This window comes from Mycteria americana (genome assembly GCF_035582795.1).
Source record: "Mycteria americana isolate JAX WOST 10 ecotype Jacksonville Zoo and Gardens chromosome Z unlocalized genomic scaffold, USCA_MyAme_1.0 Scaffold_30, whole genome shotgun sequence".
In the NCBI taxonomy this organism is placed as follows: Eukaryota; Metazoa; Chordata; class Aves; order Ciconiiformes; family Ciconiidae; genus Mycteria; species Mycteria americana.
Genome location: NW_027445437.1, coordinates 2,526,250 through 2,545,476, shown reverse-complemented (window position 1 = coordinate 2,545,476; position 19,227 = coordinate 2,526,250). Strand labels below are relative to the sequence as shown.

The 19,227-nt window shown below is 38.9% G+C and overlaps 1 protein-coding gene across 9 annotated transcripts in view; it reads right to left on the bottom strand.

Annotated features, from left to right (window-relative positions):
* The window catches only part of NEDD4L (NEDD4 like E3 ubiquitin protein ligase), a 564,086-nt gene that overhangs the window by 96,562 nt on the left and 448,297 nt on the right, over nucleotides 1–19,227 (bottom strand). For 4 of the 9 annotated variants that reach the window (XM_075489077.1, XM_075489078.1, XM_075489076.1 and 1 more), the window contains exons 4-5: nucleotides 17,711–17,749; nucleotides 14,815–14,868 (exon numbers count right to left, since the gene is read on the bottom strand). In XM_075489077.1, the coding sequence (XP_075345192.1) occupies nucleotides 14,815–14,868; nucleotides 17,711–17,749 (93 nt within the window). Of the gene's footprint in view, nucleotides 1–10,042; nucleotides 11,540–14,814; nucleotides 14,869–17,710; nucleotides 17,750–19,227 lie in introns of those variants that run through there. The other 5 variants (XM_075489073.1, XM_075489074.1, XM_075489080.1 and 2 more) reach the window with 4 other exon arrangements.

Genomic DNA, 19,227 nt, shown 5'->3' with positions numbered 1-19,227 from the left:
ACACCCCCAGGTCCTTCTCTGCTGGGCAGCTTTCCAGCCACTCTTCCCCAACCTGTAGCGTTGCATGGGGTTGCTGTGGCCCAAGTGCAGGACCCAGCACTGAGCCTTGTTGAACCTCATACAATTGGCCTCGGCCCATCGACCCAGCAATTGATCAGGCACAGACAGCTTTGCTATCTTCACTAAACATTTTAGTTTATGGTGGTTATGATTAGTTCTCTACAGGAAGCAATTCCTACCCCTCTCTTTCACCCAGCTAGTTTCTCATTTATATTTGGTAGGTTTTATCTCAGCCTGTTCCTCTGACTCACTCCACAGCGCGGCCGAGAGCGAGTCACACGGCAGTGCAAAGTGCTCCCGACATCAGAAAGGACGTTTCGCAAGCCTGGAAGTGAATCGGGAAAGCTGATAATGTCACAAGTACTGTAAACTATATAAATAAATAAAATCTTTCAGAGTTACTCTGTAGCTTGATTAGCGTGCCTTGTAGAGGATCTCTTGCAATCCTACACCTTAAAATGTCAAATATTTAAAAAAACCTTCATGAATCTGTCTAGGGCTAGAAACTCGTATTACGGGTTACTGAATTCTGAAAAGCTGAATGTGAATAAACACACTGGTACCTAACTGCAAGCTGCATCACCAAATATACCGCAATCATTTCCCAACAAGTATAGTTCACTTGTGTTTATAATAATTCAGTGTGCTGGCAAGCACTCTCTGATAGAGTTTCTAAAAATAATGAAGTGTTAGTAATACAGCAACTACAGCAGCCTCCACTCTCAGATCTTCGGAGAGAGAGCGCAAGACTGTGTGTGCGTAAGCTGAAGGAGATTCTGCTCAACTTTTCAACAATAAAGTTTCATTCCGCTTTCACGGAATTTGAAGCAAAGAAATGTCCTGTGGTAACATGATTCTGTGAATATAAAATCATGCTTGAAGCAGATTTTAAATAACTAAACAGTTAGCATATTTGTAATTTAAAGTCTTTACAACACTAAGTACTAAAAGATAAATGTATTATTGCTAAAATGTACAAAACTTAAATGAGAGGAGTTTTTCCACTATCCAGGATGATATGTGCAAAATGTAATGGACATAATTCTTAGCTTTGACAACAGTGCTTTAAGTTTTCTTTAGCAACATGAAAATATTTTAAATAATTGTGATTTAACATAATCCCTCAAATAATATTGCTATTCCCACATCTTGATATCCTGTGGTTTTTATTTACAGGATGTAGATTAGAAATACATTTTAAAAGCAGAAAAACTTTTTTTTTAGTTACATAAACTGCTTTAAACACTCACTTGAGGTAAAACTTAGGCTATAACTTTCTCAAGAAGGATTATTATCAGCCTCTATTGTCTTGTTTGAAAGGATTTTCAATGTTTGATGAATACCTTCCTTTTTAAAGTAGCTTGCTTCCAATAATAAAAACATTTAAAACACCATACTTCAGAGTTTTATGCTTGTGTGTGTGTCCCACAATCTGTTGAATACTAAAGTTAATGCTGAATAAGTAGGCTCCTGTTGCCTTATTTATTATAAACAGTGATTATATATTATTCTTTGCCATTAAAAAAACCCCAACTCTTTACATAGTAGGATTAAGAATGTAAGACTTCAACAAGTAACTGAAAAGAAGGCCAGTCAGGTCATAGAAATTTATATCTGAATCTCTCTTTTACTGAAGATAAAAATCCCACCTTATAACACAGTTTATAGTCTCTTATTCTTTTCTAGAGTACATAAAACACAGCCTGGAAATGCTAGTCACCCAGGAGGTTATTCTTTTCAACCTAGGATGAGAGGGAAGACGCAGCTTTCTACCAAAGCGACGGAAAACCTCCGAATTTACACCACAGCATAGAGTGCGGTATGTATTCTATTTGCACAACTCATCCGATCAGAAGCAAATTTTTCTTTTGGCTTTTACTCCAACACCCTGTACCCCCCTCGCCCCATGGCTTGAGGAGTCCGCACACGACAGACCTAGAAACCGGAATGGTATTTTGGGAATGATAATGCCTGGGCCTTTAACTCTAGAATTAGCTTTTCCCACATATATAAGACACAGCCCAGCATTTTGCTAGGTTTATAATATCAGAGGATTTAAAGAGAGAGAAGATGAGTTTTTTCCTGTTTATTTATTCATTCTTTTTGGAGACAGAAACCTGCATGGTCATACTGCTGATTTTATTAATGTATTTTTCTGTACATAATTGCTGACTTTTGGAAGCTGCCAATGCCACCCTGTTAGATGAAAAAACAGGTAAAAGCACCAGATTTTAGATGAATGTATGCAGTAATACATTTTACAATGAGATTTAATCTGGAAACTAAGTAAATGGGATAGATTTGGATTTAGGACAGCTTTTTGAACTAGAACAGTCATAAAATGTGCACATTCCTAAATTCTTTATTACTTGACAGCTTTTCTCAAATAGGAAAACACCTAAATAGTACAAAAAGCAATCAAGACTCTGTATCTGGTGTATTATCTGTAAGTTTCTGTGGCTAGATCTATACCAGAGCTGCTCTGGCTAGCACCTTCAGTGTCAAGACTGTGTCAGCATTTCCATTATAAATTGAGGACCTTAAAAACTCAGCTTTAAAGAGATCACTGTGTACTGAAACTCAGCATACAATTTTTCCATGCAGGAGCAAATAGTTTATTACTGCTATTAAAAAATCTGATGTTATTTGCAGCTCTTCTGCTCAAAGTTTTGTTCTCGTTTCTTTACAGCAAAATACCAAAAGACACAGCTCTCAAGGAGAAAAACACCTAACAATGAAGTCTAATAAAATCCAGAATCGTTTCCCAGGGAACTTTGAGAATGCGTAGGGATAGGGTAAAGGCAGCACTGCCAATTCTTGACTCTCTGAAGACTTGACTAAAAATTATGTATGGATTTCTTGATTCTGCAAGCTAATTCACACTACTTGCAATGTGCTATTTGTCCTCCACTCATGTGGAAAAAAAAAAAAAAAAAAAGGAAAGAAAAGAAAAAAAACCAAAATCAGTCTGCTCCTTGGTACTTTCCTTCTTGTAAAACTAGCTTCTTGGTCTGCACATGTTTGAACACGACAGTCTGCCCCTTCCAGGACAGGAAGGTCTTTTAAGAAGAGATGTGCAAGCTGACGGAAGGGCTCATTAAGAAGGGGGCCAGGTGATTTTGGGCAGGGGCACACATGAAGGAAAGGCCCGAAGTGGGCTGTAGCCTATGGCAGATCCCTGAACAGAAAAGAATGAGAAGAATGGTAACCTCTAGGCACAGTCTACCGTGGCCAGGGAGATACCTTTCTTTCAGTACAACCTAGATGGAGTTTTGTTGAGGAGAGAGGAGGGAAGGAGAAGTGATGTTGTCCTTGACAGAAAACCTAAGAAGACTTGAGGGATGGAATTCATCACCTCTACCTGCAGATGTCAACAAAGTCCTTATCTGCACAGAACAGAGGCTTTCCAGATAGTCATCTGCACTCCTTGTATAGCAAGTGGAGAGACAGGAAATTCATAGCACTATTCATTTGAGCTATTTTAAACATCTAGCTAAGGGTGACATGAATTATGTTCTAGAAATGCCTATTAGAGTCCAGACAGCAATCCCTGAAGTAGGTCTCCAAACTTAGACATGTGCAATATAAAAGATCAAATCGTTGTGTAGCATCAGCGCTGTGCAGCACTGGAAGAGCAGCAGCCTTTTAAAGGTGCAGAACACTTGCCCCACCGTTTGTCTACTAATGGCCGTGTGCAGGCGAGCTGTACTGATTCAGCTGTCCTTAAAGACACCTGGGAAGAAATACTTGCTTCTGATAGAGCTTTTATCCATTTTAGAAGACCTCTAAATTTTCAAGAATACGCTCCTGGTATAACGAAGGCTAGCAAATAAACTGTTAACAATTTGACTTCTTTTGTTTTGCACCATTTAGAATGCTGTACCGCACTCAGTAATTGCTTCTGAAATGGAAGATGCAGAAACAGTTCAGCATGGCTCGGCCATAAGCATCACACACCAAACACCAGAAGCGTGAATGCGCCAATTTTAACTTTCTGCACAGGTAATTGCTGCTACGCCTGCATGGACAGATGAACAGACAGACAGAAGGAAAGTCTCTAATGCCAAGTGAGTTTTCACTCTGCACGTTAGATCTTCATGGAGCGACTGCTGGTTCTAGTATACTTCATCATCCACATGAAAACAGGACAGGCAGATAAACAGTTATATATCAGTTCCTTAGGAACAGGATTTGTCCCATTTTTGGCTACTTATTCTTTGGAGTTCTCAGACATTTAGGTTTGGTTCAGAAATCGTAAGAGAAGCAATTAAACCTCTTTTCCAATTCAAAAGCACCACCATTCCCTGTACCAACTCAAGTCCTAAGAAAGTATCAGCATGGGGGCTAGTTAAAGATGACAAATCATAATTTGTCATGATGATTAAGTTAAGTGCCGAATACTGTGTCAAGGACAGGCTGGGGAATGACCACAGGAGTGGGCAAGAAGAGCAATGCTAAAAGAGAAAATTAATATCTCTCTCTGTAGACTGCATTAACTAACCTGAAACACATAAGTCTTTCAATGGGGGGGGGGGCAAGAATCCCTTTTCATTTTGTTTCATCTTTAAAGATTTCCATCAGTTTTTCTTGTGCTGATCAGCAATACATAAACCATTTGGTGCCTCAGTACCATCTCAGGGAAGAGACTTTCAGACTTTGCCATAGTTTACACTGAAACACTGAAGGATTTTTTTTCTTTTTTTTTTTAATCAAATGGATCAGTTTATGTACAAAAGTAAAAAACCAGAAAATTCAATCCAGAATTGAATTTCACACTAACCAAAATATGTCTCTTACTTTGCAAATCACACTGGTAAAAATACAGAACAATGTTATTCCTCCACTGCCCTTTTTAATTCTCATACAGTGGTACATGCCTTATAAATTAAGGCTTAACACAGGGCAAGTACAGACAATTGCTACTTGTTCATCAGAGCTAGGTCAGGTCACAGGGTGCAATTGCTAGTCAAGGAACTCTTCTTTTCCAACCCACTGAATCCAAGACAGACTAGAAATCTGAAACAAGTGGATAAGGAAAATAAATACTATGGTAGAAATACGGCCTGAAGATGTGGCCAACGGAAGCTCCTCTACAAATCCCTCATCTTCAAAGGATTACAATGACATTTATTTCACTTTCTTTTGCTTCCTGCAATGAAGGCTTAACTAGCTGACGGGGATTCAGATGTTTCTTCCTTGAATATCACTGTGCACAGAAAACTACATCCATTAAGACAACAGTGATCCACAATGCTGGGGCAATGATATATAGAAATATAAAGATGGCATAGTAGCATTAAAGCAGACACTTGTTATTGAAAACTGTATAATTTGTGAGACTGCCTACAGAATAAATATTCAAGCTAAAAAAAGCACAATGTTGGTCATCCCTTAAGTAGGCTTTATTTTTTATTTAAATGTATTATATTTTTTCCAATATGTAAAATTGAATAAAAATGTCTTTCCCTCATTTGACACGCCCCCCCCCCAGCCACAAAAAAAGCTATTCCAAGACTTCCATATCATAGTCTATGAATGTCTTGGAGCATGGTGTGTCAAGAGCTTTTGACCAAAACCAGGATAATAGTAAACACCAATCTATAAGGCAAGTTGTAATCGGCATTTTTTCCCTTTTATTTGATAATATATCCCTTTTCTGACAAATTGCTGTCAATATATACAGCTGATAGGTCAGCTATATATACTTTTCTGCATGGAGAATTTGTATGCATTTCTGAACACAAGTTCCTATATATCTGATTCCTATATATCTGATACTAATTCACAGTCCAACTAAGATAGAAATATTGTAGTAGGGTTTCACTGTGTAAGGAAGGTCTACAGAAGTACTGAATTCTTTAGATATACATTTCTAATCCTAGATAGAGCAGAAATGTGCATCTTTTATGCACACAATTTAACATTAGATACTATTTTAGTAACACTGTTGAACCCCAGAAAATCTTCATCAGCAGTTCCTCTAAACCAACCGGCAGTCTCACTGACCTGCTTTCTCTTAGGTCAAACCCACAAAAAAATAATCCCCAATATGATTAAACAGATTCAACTCATAGGTCTCCTAGTGGGATATAAAAGAGGATGGTTCAAGGTTTTAAACCTGCCTAGTAGCCAATTTTCTGAGTGGACTGCTACCTATTCTTTGCAAAGTTCTGCCCTCAGAGAAACCTATTCCAAAACAGAGGAGGTCACTAAGGTAAGAAGGGGTTACCAGGGGTTACCACTTTTTACGCTGAAGAGGTATCACTGAAACTAAGAAGAAAGTCAAGTGGCACGGAAGAACTAAGAGGAGCATTCATCCCCTCTAGAAAAAAAAAACTCTCAAAATCCATTGTACTATATGTCGTAATATAATAATGCATTAGAATACTTTATTATATTATTCTGAATAAGAGTTAAGATTTTTCCTCATCTGCATTGCAGTCAGTAATTGGCAACTGACAATTACATAATTTTGTAGGAGGATTCTAGCAAACAACTCTGCCTTTCCCATACACAGCTTTATTAACAGTAGTTGGCTCTGCTCTAGGTGATAAAAATTATTCCTGATCAAAGCAAGCTCACCCCTGACACATCTGAAGTCCATTGCCTCCGTGACAGGCAGAGGTCTCCCATGACAGCATTGCCATTAAAACAATGGAACTGGTATCCCTTTCCCCAGCAAAATTCAGGGTATCAACAGAGGCCTGAAGTTTTGAATGACCTCCAACAAAGGGCAGAGTAAGGCAGGGAAGTGGACGTTTCAGCCTTTGGGAGAGGCAGCAGCAGAGGAGCAGCACTTCTAGTTCCTTAATTCCATTGAGTTCCACACTCTTCAGATGAACTTTTTAACCACTTCCCATAGAGTCCATATGAAAGCCATCACATGCATGGCACGTGTTCACCCAATCCCTCTTCCACTTTCATATAAAGTAAATTTTGCCAAAGACGGTGTCTCAGCTAGAGGTTAGGCAATCAGTCGCTGGTTTGCCACACGGCACCAGCCTGAATGAGGCACACGTCTTGGGTGCCCACATTCAAGTCTTCCGGGCACCGTGCAACACAGAATTTTGGCCCTTTGTGACTGCTGAACTGCGTTTATCCTAGCTTGCTCTTTTTGGTTTACATGCCCCAATCCCAGCTGATATCTTAGGAGCATAAGTAGATTCTCTGTACTTTCACAACAGTATTTATGCTGAAATTATTTCTAAGAAAGGAGAATAAAAGCCAAGTTGTGAGAAGTACAGACTTGCAGAGTCAAGAGTTGCCATTTCTGTTTGTTAACTAAATATAATTCAATACTACTACTACAACATTTTGTTAGGGCACTCTGTATTTTTATCACAACAAAGATGCCTTTGTCAGGTCTCTGAAACAGTTGTCCAAGACATGAGATTTTTGAAGTGTTTCCCACAAATACAGCTATGCACTCACAGACCCCAAATGATAAACAATGTGAGTATTTGTCATATGCCACAGCATATATACACACTTAGCAGTAGCCTATTGCATTACATATAAAATACCATAGTAGTCACAAGAATTTGTAACAAGGCTTCCAAATAAAATTTTTCACAATTGCACATAAGCTCATACTTTACTTAATATTTTATAATGACTTGTAATGAAATACATCCTGCTTGCCCCAAAAGGCTTCTGTCTAAAACAGAAGATATTTGAAAGGTCATAAACACTTGGTAGCAGTAGGACTGCAGACGCCCGCTTGAATGTTTTCACTCAAGATAAATAAGGCTGTAGCAGCTGCTGCTCACAGCCCCAGGCCCATGCCCTATATCAATCAAATACATACAAACTTGTTTAACTGGAAGAGCCTAGAATATTTTTTTTTTTAAGCTAACAACTATAAAACATGGCAACTTTTCCCCTCAGCTTAATAGAACAAATATTTTCAGGCACGCCCTTACTTAGCATCATAGGTCCTCCAAGCAAGCTTCTGTGGCATAGATTAAAAATGACACCTTACTAAAGAATGTTTTATATGCAGACAAAATAAAGCAAAACTTTCACCAAAATGCCTTCATCCCCCACACTTCCTATGGCACCTTGCCTAGCCAACCACCTCTACCCACAATGTTTCTGGGCTTACTACAAATATGAGAAAACACCACAAAAAAGTTTTACGTTTCAATTAATTCTCTATTTTTGAAACTTTTTGCACTAAAGAATGCAAGTACCATTTGGACTGAGTGCCTCTCTGACTGCCATGCTTCACGGCTGACTAAATTGATTTCACATGGCAACTAAAACTAAGAGCACATCGGAACAAATTTCATAATTCTCCTCTGGAAACACTGAAGTATGTCTTAGCTATGTGAATCATTACTACAGCGAAGATCAAAGAAGTGACTCTGGGGGGTAGATCCTTTAGGAAAATGAGAACTGCTGCAGAGACACTGGGGCACATCTCTGCAAGCTGCACAGATCTGCAAGCCTCTGATATGCTATAGCTACTTATATAATTGGTTATGGTGGTTCTCCATGAACAGCTATTATTGGAAAGGAACAAGGGATAATAAATAGGAAAGGGAAAATCAGACATACTTTTTTTTCCCATTTCATTTTTAGTATGAGATTTAGATTCATTTTAGTATGAGAACACTTAACATACTGTACTGCATACATGAAAGTCAAATGAAGAAGAAAAATCAGTGAGGTTTCTGCATTCCAAATTTTCCTGCTGAAATGTTCTCAGGCCAGCAGGAAAGCTACTATGCACTACTTAAAACTGCTAGCTTATAGAGACTGAAATGAAACCTGCACTGGCAAGGGATTTTTTTTTTAAATTAATTAACTTTTTTGAAATAAAAGCTTAGGGATACTTTGTGATTTTCTACTCACAATGTCCACTGAAGAGCTAAAAAGAAGATTATACTGGAATAACTTGGAGACTATTAGCTTTTTTCATAGGAAAGCTGCAGAGTCATCGTACGGCCTTGCTGCAGTGAGCAGCTGTCTTTCTGTGCTACATTTCACTGAACGAAAGCGCAGGAGAACGAGAGCACGCAAGGAACCAAGACCCAAATCTCTCCTAGTGAATCTGTTTTCACAGCTGGAGACAGAGTGCTTACTATTCTATATACAGCATCACTGAGCTTAGGAACTCAAGTGGGCAGTGTTAAATTGCACAGTAAAGCAATTTAAGCAAATGACTAATCTAAACCCTGAAGTTTCATTCCTACTTTGGTCTTTTAAGAAGTGGCTTAGAACCATAAAACATCGATCCTCTCCCATTATAACAAAGAAAAACGAGAAGATGAGTTTTGTCATCTTAACGCAGAATCAAGACAAATACAAACAAGACAGTTTACTAGGTTGTGCCAAGCTACTTGTACAGTTGTTTGATCAGGACTTGTGGCTCACACACAAAAAAAAAAGGACATGTTTTTAATTTCCAGAAGGCAAAAAACCAAACCAAACCAAAAAACACTTTAAGAAAGATTTTTTTTTTTCTAACTTTTGGTACCTTATCTGCTAAGTCAGTATCTTGATTGGAATTATTGTAAGATTTCTGTAGTCTTAGCCACTACTGCATTACAATACACATTTTGAAATGCCATAGAAGTACACATGGTATACATTATACTTAGAAGGTGTCAAAGTATTTGTTTTTAAAAACAGAGTGCATGAAGAATTCTTCATGCAGCATCGTCTCAGCCAACTAAATTAACACGAACACTTAATTTGCCATTTGAATGTTCTGATTTTTAAAAATCTTTCCAGCTGACGTAACACTGAATTAAGAAACATGTGTGACATTAGGATCTCAAAATATTACACTGGATGTAATCATAACTGAGAGCAAAGTTATGCTAGATTAGAAATAGAGATGATCCGTGGCTTGCTCCAGAGACACGCAGAACATTCTAGCGCTAACAACAGAAGTGCTTCTGTTGCCTCAAGTCTAGAAGCCTTTGTATGGCAATTCTGTATTTTACTAGCATAGCACACTCAGCATCATACTTACCGCGGTGCTGGCTGTTGTAGGACCAGGGGTGCCACGACCCTCTTTACCAACAGCCTGATTTTGTTCTTCAGGACCGCGGGTGACAAGAATTCTGAAGTGCTGCTGCCTCGTGTTTTGATCTGGTCTGATTTTAAACAAGCATCCCTGCCCTTGAGGAATCCGCTCTACTGAATTGCTTCTAGATATTTCTGACCCATTCCTGCCGTTTCCATGCAGTTCTGAATTCAATCCATCATCTGTGGGGCTAATTTCTTCTGTTGGCGGCTGGACAGGGTAGGAAGTACTCCTTTCTAGCCGTATCCGAGGATACCTGACCAATCGGTCCCCTTTTGTTCCAGTAAAACCAAAGTTATATTCGCCTCCTGCACCTGTACCACTTGTCTGCGGCTGCTGTAACTGGAAAACAAAGAACTTTTTCCCTGAATTTGCTGACATATCTGGCACATGTTGCAAAGACCAACGCCGGGGTTCAGGGGTGGGAGCATTACTTTGAGCCTCAGTACCAAAGGGTAGTAGAGTAACCTGAGGCACGTCTGCACTTGAAGCCCGATGCTGAATCCTCACACCACTTATGTTTAAGCCTGAAGCTGCTTCATTTGCCTCATCTTCTTGGGTAGCTGATGAAGCATCCTCACTCTGGTTATTAGAAGGAATAGTACAATATATTCTACGATTACAGCAAATAGTTCCATTAATCTGTTGCCCTAACTCTTCCGTCAGCCTGGGCGGAGAATTTTCAGGAGTCACCTCTGGACTGCTCGGAGAAGAATGGTTTTCAACAGGGGATGCATAATGCTCCCTAAAGTCTGAGAATTTACAAGAAACTGTCTCCTCAGGAGATTCCAGGGTTGCGCACTCGTCGGCGCAGCCGTTCGCAGCTTTGCGCTGAAGAGAGATCTGCATTGACGAGCTTCTCGTTGGACGCACATCAATACTGTTCAGCAGCTGGGGAATAAACATGGATGTACTCCTTTTTAAGGAGCCCACTTCTTGCAAATCGCCGCCACCACCATAATCTGCTCCGTGTCGGGAGAAAGCGTGAGGACTGTTTCTTCTTGGCAAAGTGTGGAATGCCATGAAAAAGTCATCTTCTCTCTCTCGGTCGAGGATCTCCGATTCGGGGGCTGTGTTGCTTCGCCCAGAGCCAAAATGAAACCGCAGCCGATGGGCCATGGTTTTACAGAGAGAAGAAAAGGAGAGGGAGAACAGCAACAATTCAGGCACTGCCAGAAGTTAAAAACCAAAGACATAAACTCCAAGAAAAAGTGTCCCATCTGCCAAACTGTTAGCACTGCAGCCCTGATAGCGACAGATAGCAGAAATAGCCCAAGTGGCAAGCAGCATTCCAGGCATGATTGGGTAAGAGCAATCAGCGCTCCTACACACTGTGACATAGGGTAGGATGGTGGGAGTCACGTGGCCTGGTTCCCCCTCTCCAATGTAAGCTAGTGGGGGTTTTGTTTTTTTTTTCTTTTTTTTTTTTTTTTTTTTTTTTTTTTTTTTTAATGCCAGCAAGAGCCTGAAACAGCACCTTCACAGCTGCTCCTTTTCCATCAGAGAGGAGCGGCCCCAGCGGGAGAGCTCTCACAGCTGACTAAGGCAGCGAACACACTCGGCACTGCTATAAATCTAAACCACATCATATTCACAAGGCACATTTGTATAAAGCACACGCACCAAATTTAACTACAACAAAAACACTTCGATTTAGCGTTAAAAGTTTAAGTCAACTCCACATGCAAATGAGAAAAATTATTTCAAGCTTAACATTTTGGTGTGTGTTACAGCATTAGGCTATCATGGCAGAACATGAATAAATATAGCACGGTTATGCTTTCAATTTTAACTGTGCTCATAACATGATTAAGCAACAAACTTCTTGCCTTTAAAAAGCCACAACTTTTACATTGTCCCTACGAACGCAACATAACCTACGCTACCCTGCGCAGTCCCTTTTAATAATTAAAAATTACAACAAAGCAATCGTACATATGGCAAAGATTTCTCACACAATAAAAACAGCAGAAATGTGCAAGATGGCAGGAGACAAAGTTTCTTTTTCAGTTTTACCAGGCAGTAAAGGCGAGTGAAAACCGGAGACGGCTGTTGCATGTCGGTTTGTACCGATTTGTCTTAAACACCGTACAGAAACTCTGCCCATTGCTGGCCAGCCTCCAGCGAGAAAGTTAGCAATATTACCACGAGTGTGATTGCCAGCATGGAATACAGTTACGCGCTCTGAGAGCCAAAAGACCTCAGAAGAAGAACAGACAGACAGGACACACCAAAACGTAAGACAAACACCCTAAATCAGCTCTGTTACCACGCAGAAGCTCAGTGGTCTGAGGATACTCACATTTGAAGTGTGCTCACAATAGCACTTGTTAGCACGTACTAGGAAAGAAACTCTGTTTAGCAAGAACTGTAGCCTCCTTTCAATACATGGACATTTGTTCCTTAGGACAACTTGAAAGCCTAAGTTTTATCAACAGCTCTGAAAACTTGTAGGTGGAGGGTCAATACTCTATCTAGACATTTAAACCTCTGTTTGCAAGCAGCTTGTTTTCAAAAGACAGAAAATGACCAATCACGAGAGAAGTGGAAGCTTAAAACGATGTAACTGCCAAGAGACAGCACAATCCCTTATTGTTTTAAGTGGACTATGAGCCAACAAGATGAAAAACATGAATCGCTTCTACACAGCAACAGTACTGTAGATTGCCTTGTGGAAGCACAGGTGTTGGTATTATTGGATCTTTTTTTCAGATAAAACATATTATCCAAGGCCACAGTCTCTCTTTGCACCGCAGATGAAGCTTGCATCATATACTCTCTATTTTGACTAGGGGATATAAAGGAAAAGGCGTACTGCAAAGACAGGAAGTGCTTTGATAATTTGGGAACACAAAGAAGAAACAAAGTTCTTGCGAGAAAAACCATGCAAGTACTGACAGTAAGTATTTCAGGGTAAAGCCAAAATAATCAGTCCAATGCCTCCTCATTCTGTAAACATAACCTGATGGAAATCTGCTACTCTAAAAACCCCAATGTACTCGCTTTGTCAATAGCTCAGAACACCTTCTGAAAGGAAAACAATGGCTCCTAAACCACAGGTTGCTGCCTTTGCAAGGAGGTTATGAGCCCAAGGGCAGACTGTCTACAGAAGTAGGATCACAGGAAGAACAAACAGAAAACGGTTCAACAACAAAGAAGTACCGCAACTGCCAGCGTACAGCCAGTACTGCACGCAGAAACTTAAAAATCTTAAGCAACATCTCTGAAATGAGCGTACCAAAGCTGTCATTTCTCAGCTGTCACTGCATATAGAATTTTTTTCCCGAACCACCGCCCTGTCACTGTCCACACGGACATCCCCATCCACGTCACTGCCCTCTGCGGGCCAGAGCGAAGCCTCTTCCACGAGTTCAGCCTTGTCCTCCATGCCAACACCAACGTATTCCAGTCATCCCCAAGAGACGTGCAAGCCACACAGTAGTGTCAGCACAGTCCTGAGCCCGGGCTTACATGCTCTGCCTCGCAGTTACGGTTACAGGATTTCTGCTTCAGCGTTGTTTGCATCAGCTGGCGATGGAAGAGGACCTTAAAGCTGGGAAGAACTGACCAATGATCTCCTTTAAGTTCAAAAGGTATAGGACAGTTTTAATGGTGCAAGTGGTCATTATCATCATTATATGTCAATAACTACGCTCACAGTCAGCCCACTCTAAATACACACTGTCACAGATTTACCGATTTCCTTCCTCCTAAAGGAGGACATAATCATTTGGCTGTAAGTCCTTTTTTTCCCCCAGAAGATTACAGCTTGTATGTTTTCCTTTGCTCTACATTTAATAGGAAGACAGAGGAAAAGATATATTTTTTGAAGACAGATGTTTCCATATTGGGTTTTTTTGAACAAAAAGATCTTGACAACACTGATCCTAATCTTCACACAACAAACAAGTTTAGTAGAGACTGTGCTGCACCCAACCAAGAAAAGGTAATGCCTGATCTCATAAACAAAGAGATGGCGTAACAATTTTCAGAAGACAAAAAACCCAAACTGTCGTTTGCCCAGTACGCCACTGCTCTGGCATATTTACCCTAATATGTTCAGAACGACAGCGTCACTTACTCCACGTATGGCTATGTGAAAACCTTCTCTACTTTATCATAACAAAGCAAGCAGCAATAAGATGTGTTGGAAGACTTCTCTAGAAGAGCTACTGCATCAGACAAATCAAGTTCAAGGCTAAACACACTAACAATATGCTGGGCGTTATGAAGCAGAGAACTGAAAACATAACAGAGAGCATTGTTTTGCCGTTACCTTAAACCTTCATACACCCACATCTTGAGCACAAGGTGCAGCTCTGCTAACCACATCCCAAAAAAGGATGCAGAAGTATTAAAAGGTACAGGAAAGAGACACTAAAATGATCAGAGGATGAAGCAGCTGCTTTGTCAGTGACTAAAAAGGTTGGGACTTCATCAGTTTGCACCGGAAAAGCCTAAGGAAGAATACGATGAGGTTTTCAGAATATTGGGTTAAGGAGGACCATTTTGGTCTGACCCAGCAGGGTACTACTTTTGTGTTTAATGCTCTAACTATTAGTCCCAAAAGCAGATGTTTTTTATGATTCTAGCTGCATTTCTTAGCACACTTACGTAAACAACAGATAAAAGTACACCTTTAAGATGTGCTGTATTTTCATCAGCTGTGTTACATGGAGCCTTGTGATTAGTAAAACACAATCAAGACAAGCACTCACCAATCTGTTTTCATCGAAGACTTCAAAAAGGAGACGATGATTGGTTGGGTTTACCTATGAGAAAATTCAAAAAATGTCACTTTAAGTTCATTACCTTGATGATAACAATATATGGGTGCTAGTTCATACAGTGATTAAACCAAGGCAAAAAGAACAGGACTAACAGGTTTTATGTAAATCTTTAGTTTTACTTAAACTGGAGCACTAGAACACTTTGTTTCTAAACCCTACCGCAACTAGAAATAGCCTAGCAGTTAACATGAAAAGCTCTCATTTACTGTGCTCAGTGCAAGACAGCTACCGTTTTTCTCTTACTGCAGAAAGCTCCAAAGAGAAAAGGCATGGCTGCTGCATACCACCGAGCTGCATGCAGCCATACAGCCAAGAGGAATTTGGAGAGGACATCCCTGGGCAAACCATGGCTGCTTCTCTCTCATGTCACCCCCAGTACGTGCGGCACCCAGGAAGGGCTGACGTGGGGGCTTCAGCTGCCTTGAGCACACCAGCAAAGCTAACTTGGTCTCAGGAAAGGTGCCCCGGCCGAAGCAACAAGCTCTGTGTTTTGGGAACAAGTCCCAGGCTGGACAGACTATCAGGGCTCCCAGATTATTTTTTTTTGTCTACAGCTGCAAAGCTCAACTAAAAAGTAGGGAGCAAGAGTTTTACTGTATTTCTTTCAGAATTTCACAATCCTCTATATTTTGGACTGACTATCGCTCACCATTTCTAGCCCATTTATCACACGTGCCTGTGGAAAACCCAGCAGAAGACTCTCCAACACTTGAAAACAGCAAATATAGCTCCAGAAAATTATTTACATTTAAGTAAATTTAAGCAGAAAGACTGCCAATATCTAAAAGGAAAAAACCAAAGAACTCTGGCAGGAAGACAAAACAGCCGCTATTAAACAAGAAAAAAGTTCTATAGTATTTGATCCATTTGATACATTTTTTCAGAAAAAATTTGTAAGCCAGGTTACTATGTCCAACTTGTTTAATTAAGAAAATTTAGAAACGATATTCTGCAATGGACTGATAGTTCTCTGGGGCAGTGATGGACTTCCCAGTTTTGAGAAGATCAGAGAATTGTGACACACAAAAAAGGGTAATGCATTACTTTATATATTCGCATTATTGTTTAGGATTTTCAAGATATTTTAACAGAGCTTTATCTGTAGTTTAAGCAACACAAATTGAGGCAGTTTTGTGTATTCTCTGTTCCAGGGAAAAGTAAATGATTAAAAAGCTACCTTGAATAATATCAGTTAAAATTAGAAGCACAAATATACATAACAAGCTTGCTTAATCCTGAGTAAATACATTTCACTTTAAAACACAGGTTCCTTACTGTCTGCCTTACAACTCAGCATGTTTATGAGACAAGTGCTCATAAAGATGGCTTACGGAGGGTGAGGTCACCCGCTTCTGAATCACGTATGCAGTCGGGATAAAATTTAGGAGAGCTTGAAATTCTTCAGATAGATAAACAGTCGAAAACTTCCTTTCGCTTCCCTTCCCTGTGCAATGGTCATGATGGTAATCTCTAATTTGTCCTCTGTGCTGAAGCAAAGGCATTTGAACACTTCACCATAAAATGCTCTCTTACTAGGGTAATGACTTTCTAGTAAAATTACAGTATTAAAATTACTCTGCATTTTTACAGGCAGGTAGCTGAAGTTATCCCATGGTAGAGCCACCTCTGAAACGAGAGGTGTGCAAGCATCAGAAACCACTGTGATGACAATAGAAAACCTTAGGCCCAGCTGTAATTCAGCGCCAAGACAGTTCCTATGGACTCTGTGTAACTTAAAAAAGCGTAAGTCCATATTTTCCCCTCCGAGTACATTACAAAAATCAAAATATTTCCCTAGATAAAGATGATTTTAGATATGTATTACCCAGTTGCAAAAACCTAGAAAAGCTATTTGGTACGTGTTTAAAAATAAAAATACCACTTAAACCTCAAAAACCTGTGTATTAACAATTACATTGGTGGGAATGATCTATCTAAAAGACCCTATTAGCAAGACAGTCAATTGCGAAGACTCTATAAATGACGTTTGATACGATACCCATTTTTAATAGCCTACAATGACATCTTTTCTTAAGCAGCTGTTTAAGATTAAATTTTAAAAACCACTGAAATTCTACCTCACCTTCTTTTGTGAAAGCTACAGCTGCACTAAAATTAAGTCATTCTTTGGAAAAATATTTTCAGCAACTAAATAACAAAGTTGTGATCGCCCTTCTCATTTATATTATGTTGGTTTTGATAATCACTATTTTAACCCCTCCTTTACCACTGTCAAACATTTAAAATTATTTTTTCTGATAAAGATCACTCAGTTTCAGCTATAACTTGGTTGTCATTTTAAGCAAGATCTAGAAAGATTAAAATGAAACTACAAAAAAAACCCCAAAACATATTTTGACCTTTTTGGCAAGTAACATAAAGGCCAAGAGAAATTACTTTTTCTATCTTCCTTCTCTACATTTGTATTTCATTATTTTTTTGCCATAACTTAAATTTCATACAGCTGTTGGAAATGACTCTGATTATTTGCCACTGCATTAACATTTTAACCACAGCAAACATGCTCTGCTAAAAGACATTTTCAAGTAAAAAGAATTTTTTATTTGTCATATATATTAACTCAAAACTTACTCTAAATAAAATCTCAAATTGTGAAACAGTCCATTTCTAATTAACCTTATGCCAATTTCTGCTGATCATTCCATCACTACAGAAACAGAAGAGCAATTACATCTGGACAAGCTTTTTTTTAATGCAAACATACAAACAACAAATAAAAAATAAGCTTCTTCCCAACTGTATGAAATGCAATGTGATTAATTGTACATGTTATAATAATGATTGCAAGTAAAGGGAAACTTACTCTAAAATAAAATTCTTCATTCCATTTTGGATTCAGTGTCTGTAAAAGAAATAAACATATTTACATACTAAAATTTCTTTAGGTTTGCCATTTTGCAATCATCAAAATGTGCATGCAAGTGACAATTTTCTAGGGAAAAAAAGGAGAAAAAAGCATGTCATTAAAAAAATTGGAAGAAAAAAAAATTGCCATCAAATGATTTAGAAATTCTCTACTGAGTAAACCAAACGTGGGAGGATATTTGAGTCAGATGATCCTAAAAGAGATGTTAAGTATAAGTAGGATTCTATGAGTAAAGGGCAAATCACTGAGAACCTATAGAAATAAAATCAGGAGACGTTTCATTCTCAAGATTCATTTAAACCCAGATGAAAAAAAAAAATGTGGTTTTTAAACACAAGGACAACTTTAGGGCTACAAAAATAAGGACAGTTTTATACTGTAAATTAAACAGAAAAAGAAAATAAGAACAAAAGGAAAGGTTATTTCCTTTGAATAGGTATGATACTCTCCCTAATCTCTGCCAAGCCTATGGAGGATTTTAATTTTGTTTTAATAACCTGAATAAAACGTCCAGAATAAAATATGCATATAGATTGCAATCTGAAGGGAACTCAAGCATGAAATAATGAATTGATAAAAGAGACATCAGAACTACAAACATTAGTATTTTGGGCAATTCAAATTTGGAGAAGTTTAAAAACAAGTATAACATGTCCAATGGTTTTGTTTTCAGGCCAAATCATTCCCTCATTCTCTCACATAGCAGAGATTTACCAGAAGAGCTGACAGTAAAAATTGGCTCTACACCCAGCAATATTTTGTTATGGCAGAGAAGGAGAATCTTGGCTGTTTATCTGAACTCCTCGATATAGATACAATATATTTACCAGTCCATGACACAGTGGCTGACTACACTGCATTTCCCTACAAAATGGAAATACAGGAGTCGAATCGTAGCTCAACATGCACTCATATGATCATGTCATGCTGACAACCGTACATCCTCCTTTCCCCTTTAAATTGGGGCTGAATCTCAACCCAATGTATATATAACTAATTATCAATGAAATCAAATACTGAAATTCGAAAACCTTGTTCTAAAAAATTTAGGGGAAAAAAGGAGGAGAAAAGGAAATACTAGTATAAAAAAGATCAAACTCTAAACCTATATGAACAGCTATGCAGGTGGTTAACAGTTGTACCCAGAAAAGTTTTACCTGTTTATCCTAAACAATCTTATGACAGAGCAGGAAAATATTTCATGAAAGAAAGGACCATTGTAAACGGTAGATGAAAAGAATAAAATAAGTGTAGGTGAAGGGTAGGGATAGGGGTTGGGGCAGAGAGAAACTTTCAGCTTTTTTGCCTTAAGGAGCACAAATGTATTCAGCAAAAAAAAATTAAGTAATAAGAAAAAAAATGTGACTTTTAAAATACTCGTATTCATCAAATGCGGCTGTTATGCGCAAGAGAGGTTCCATGTAATTTACCAAATGAAGCACGGTCTCGTACTA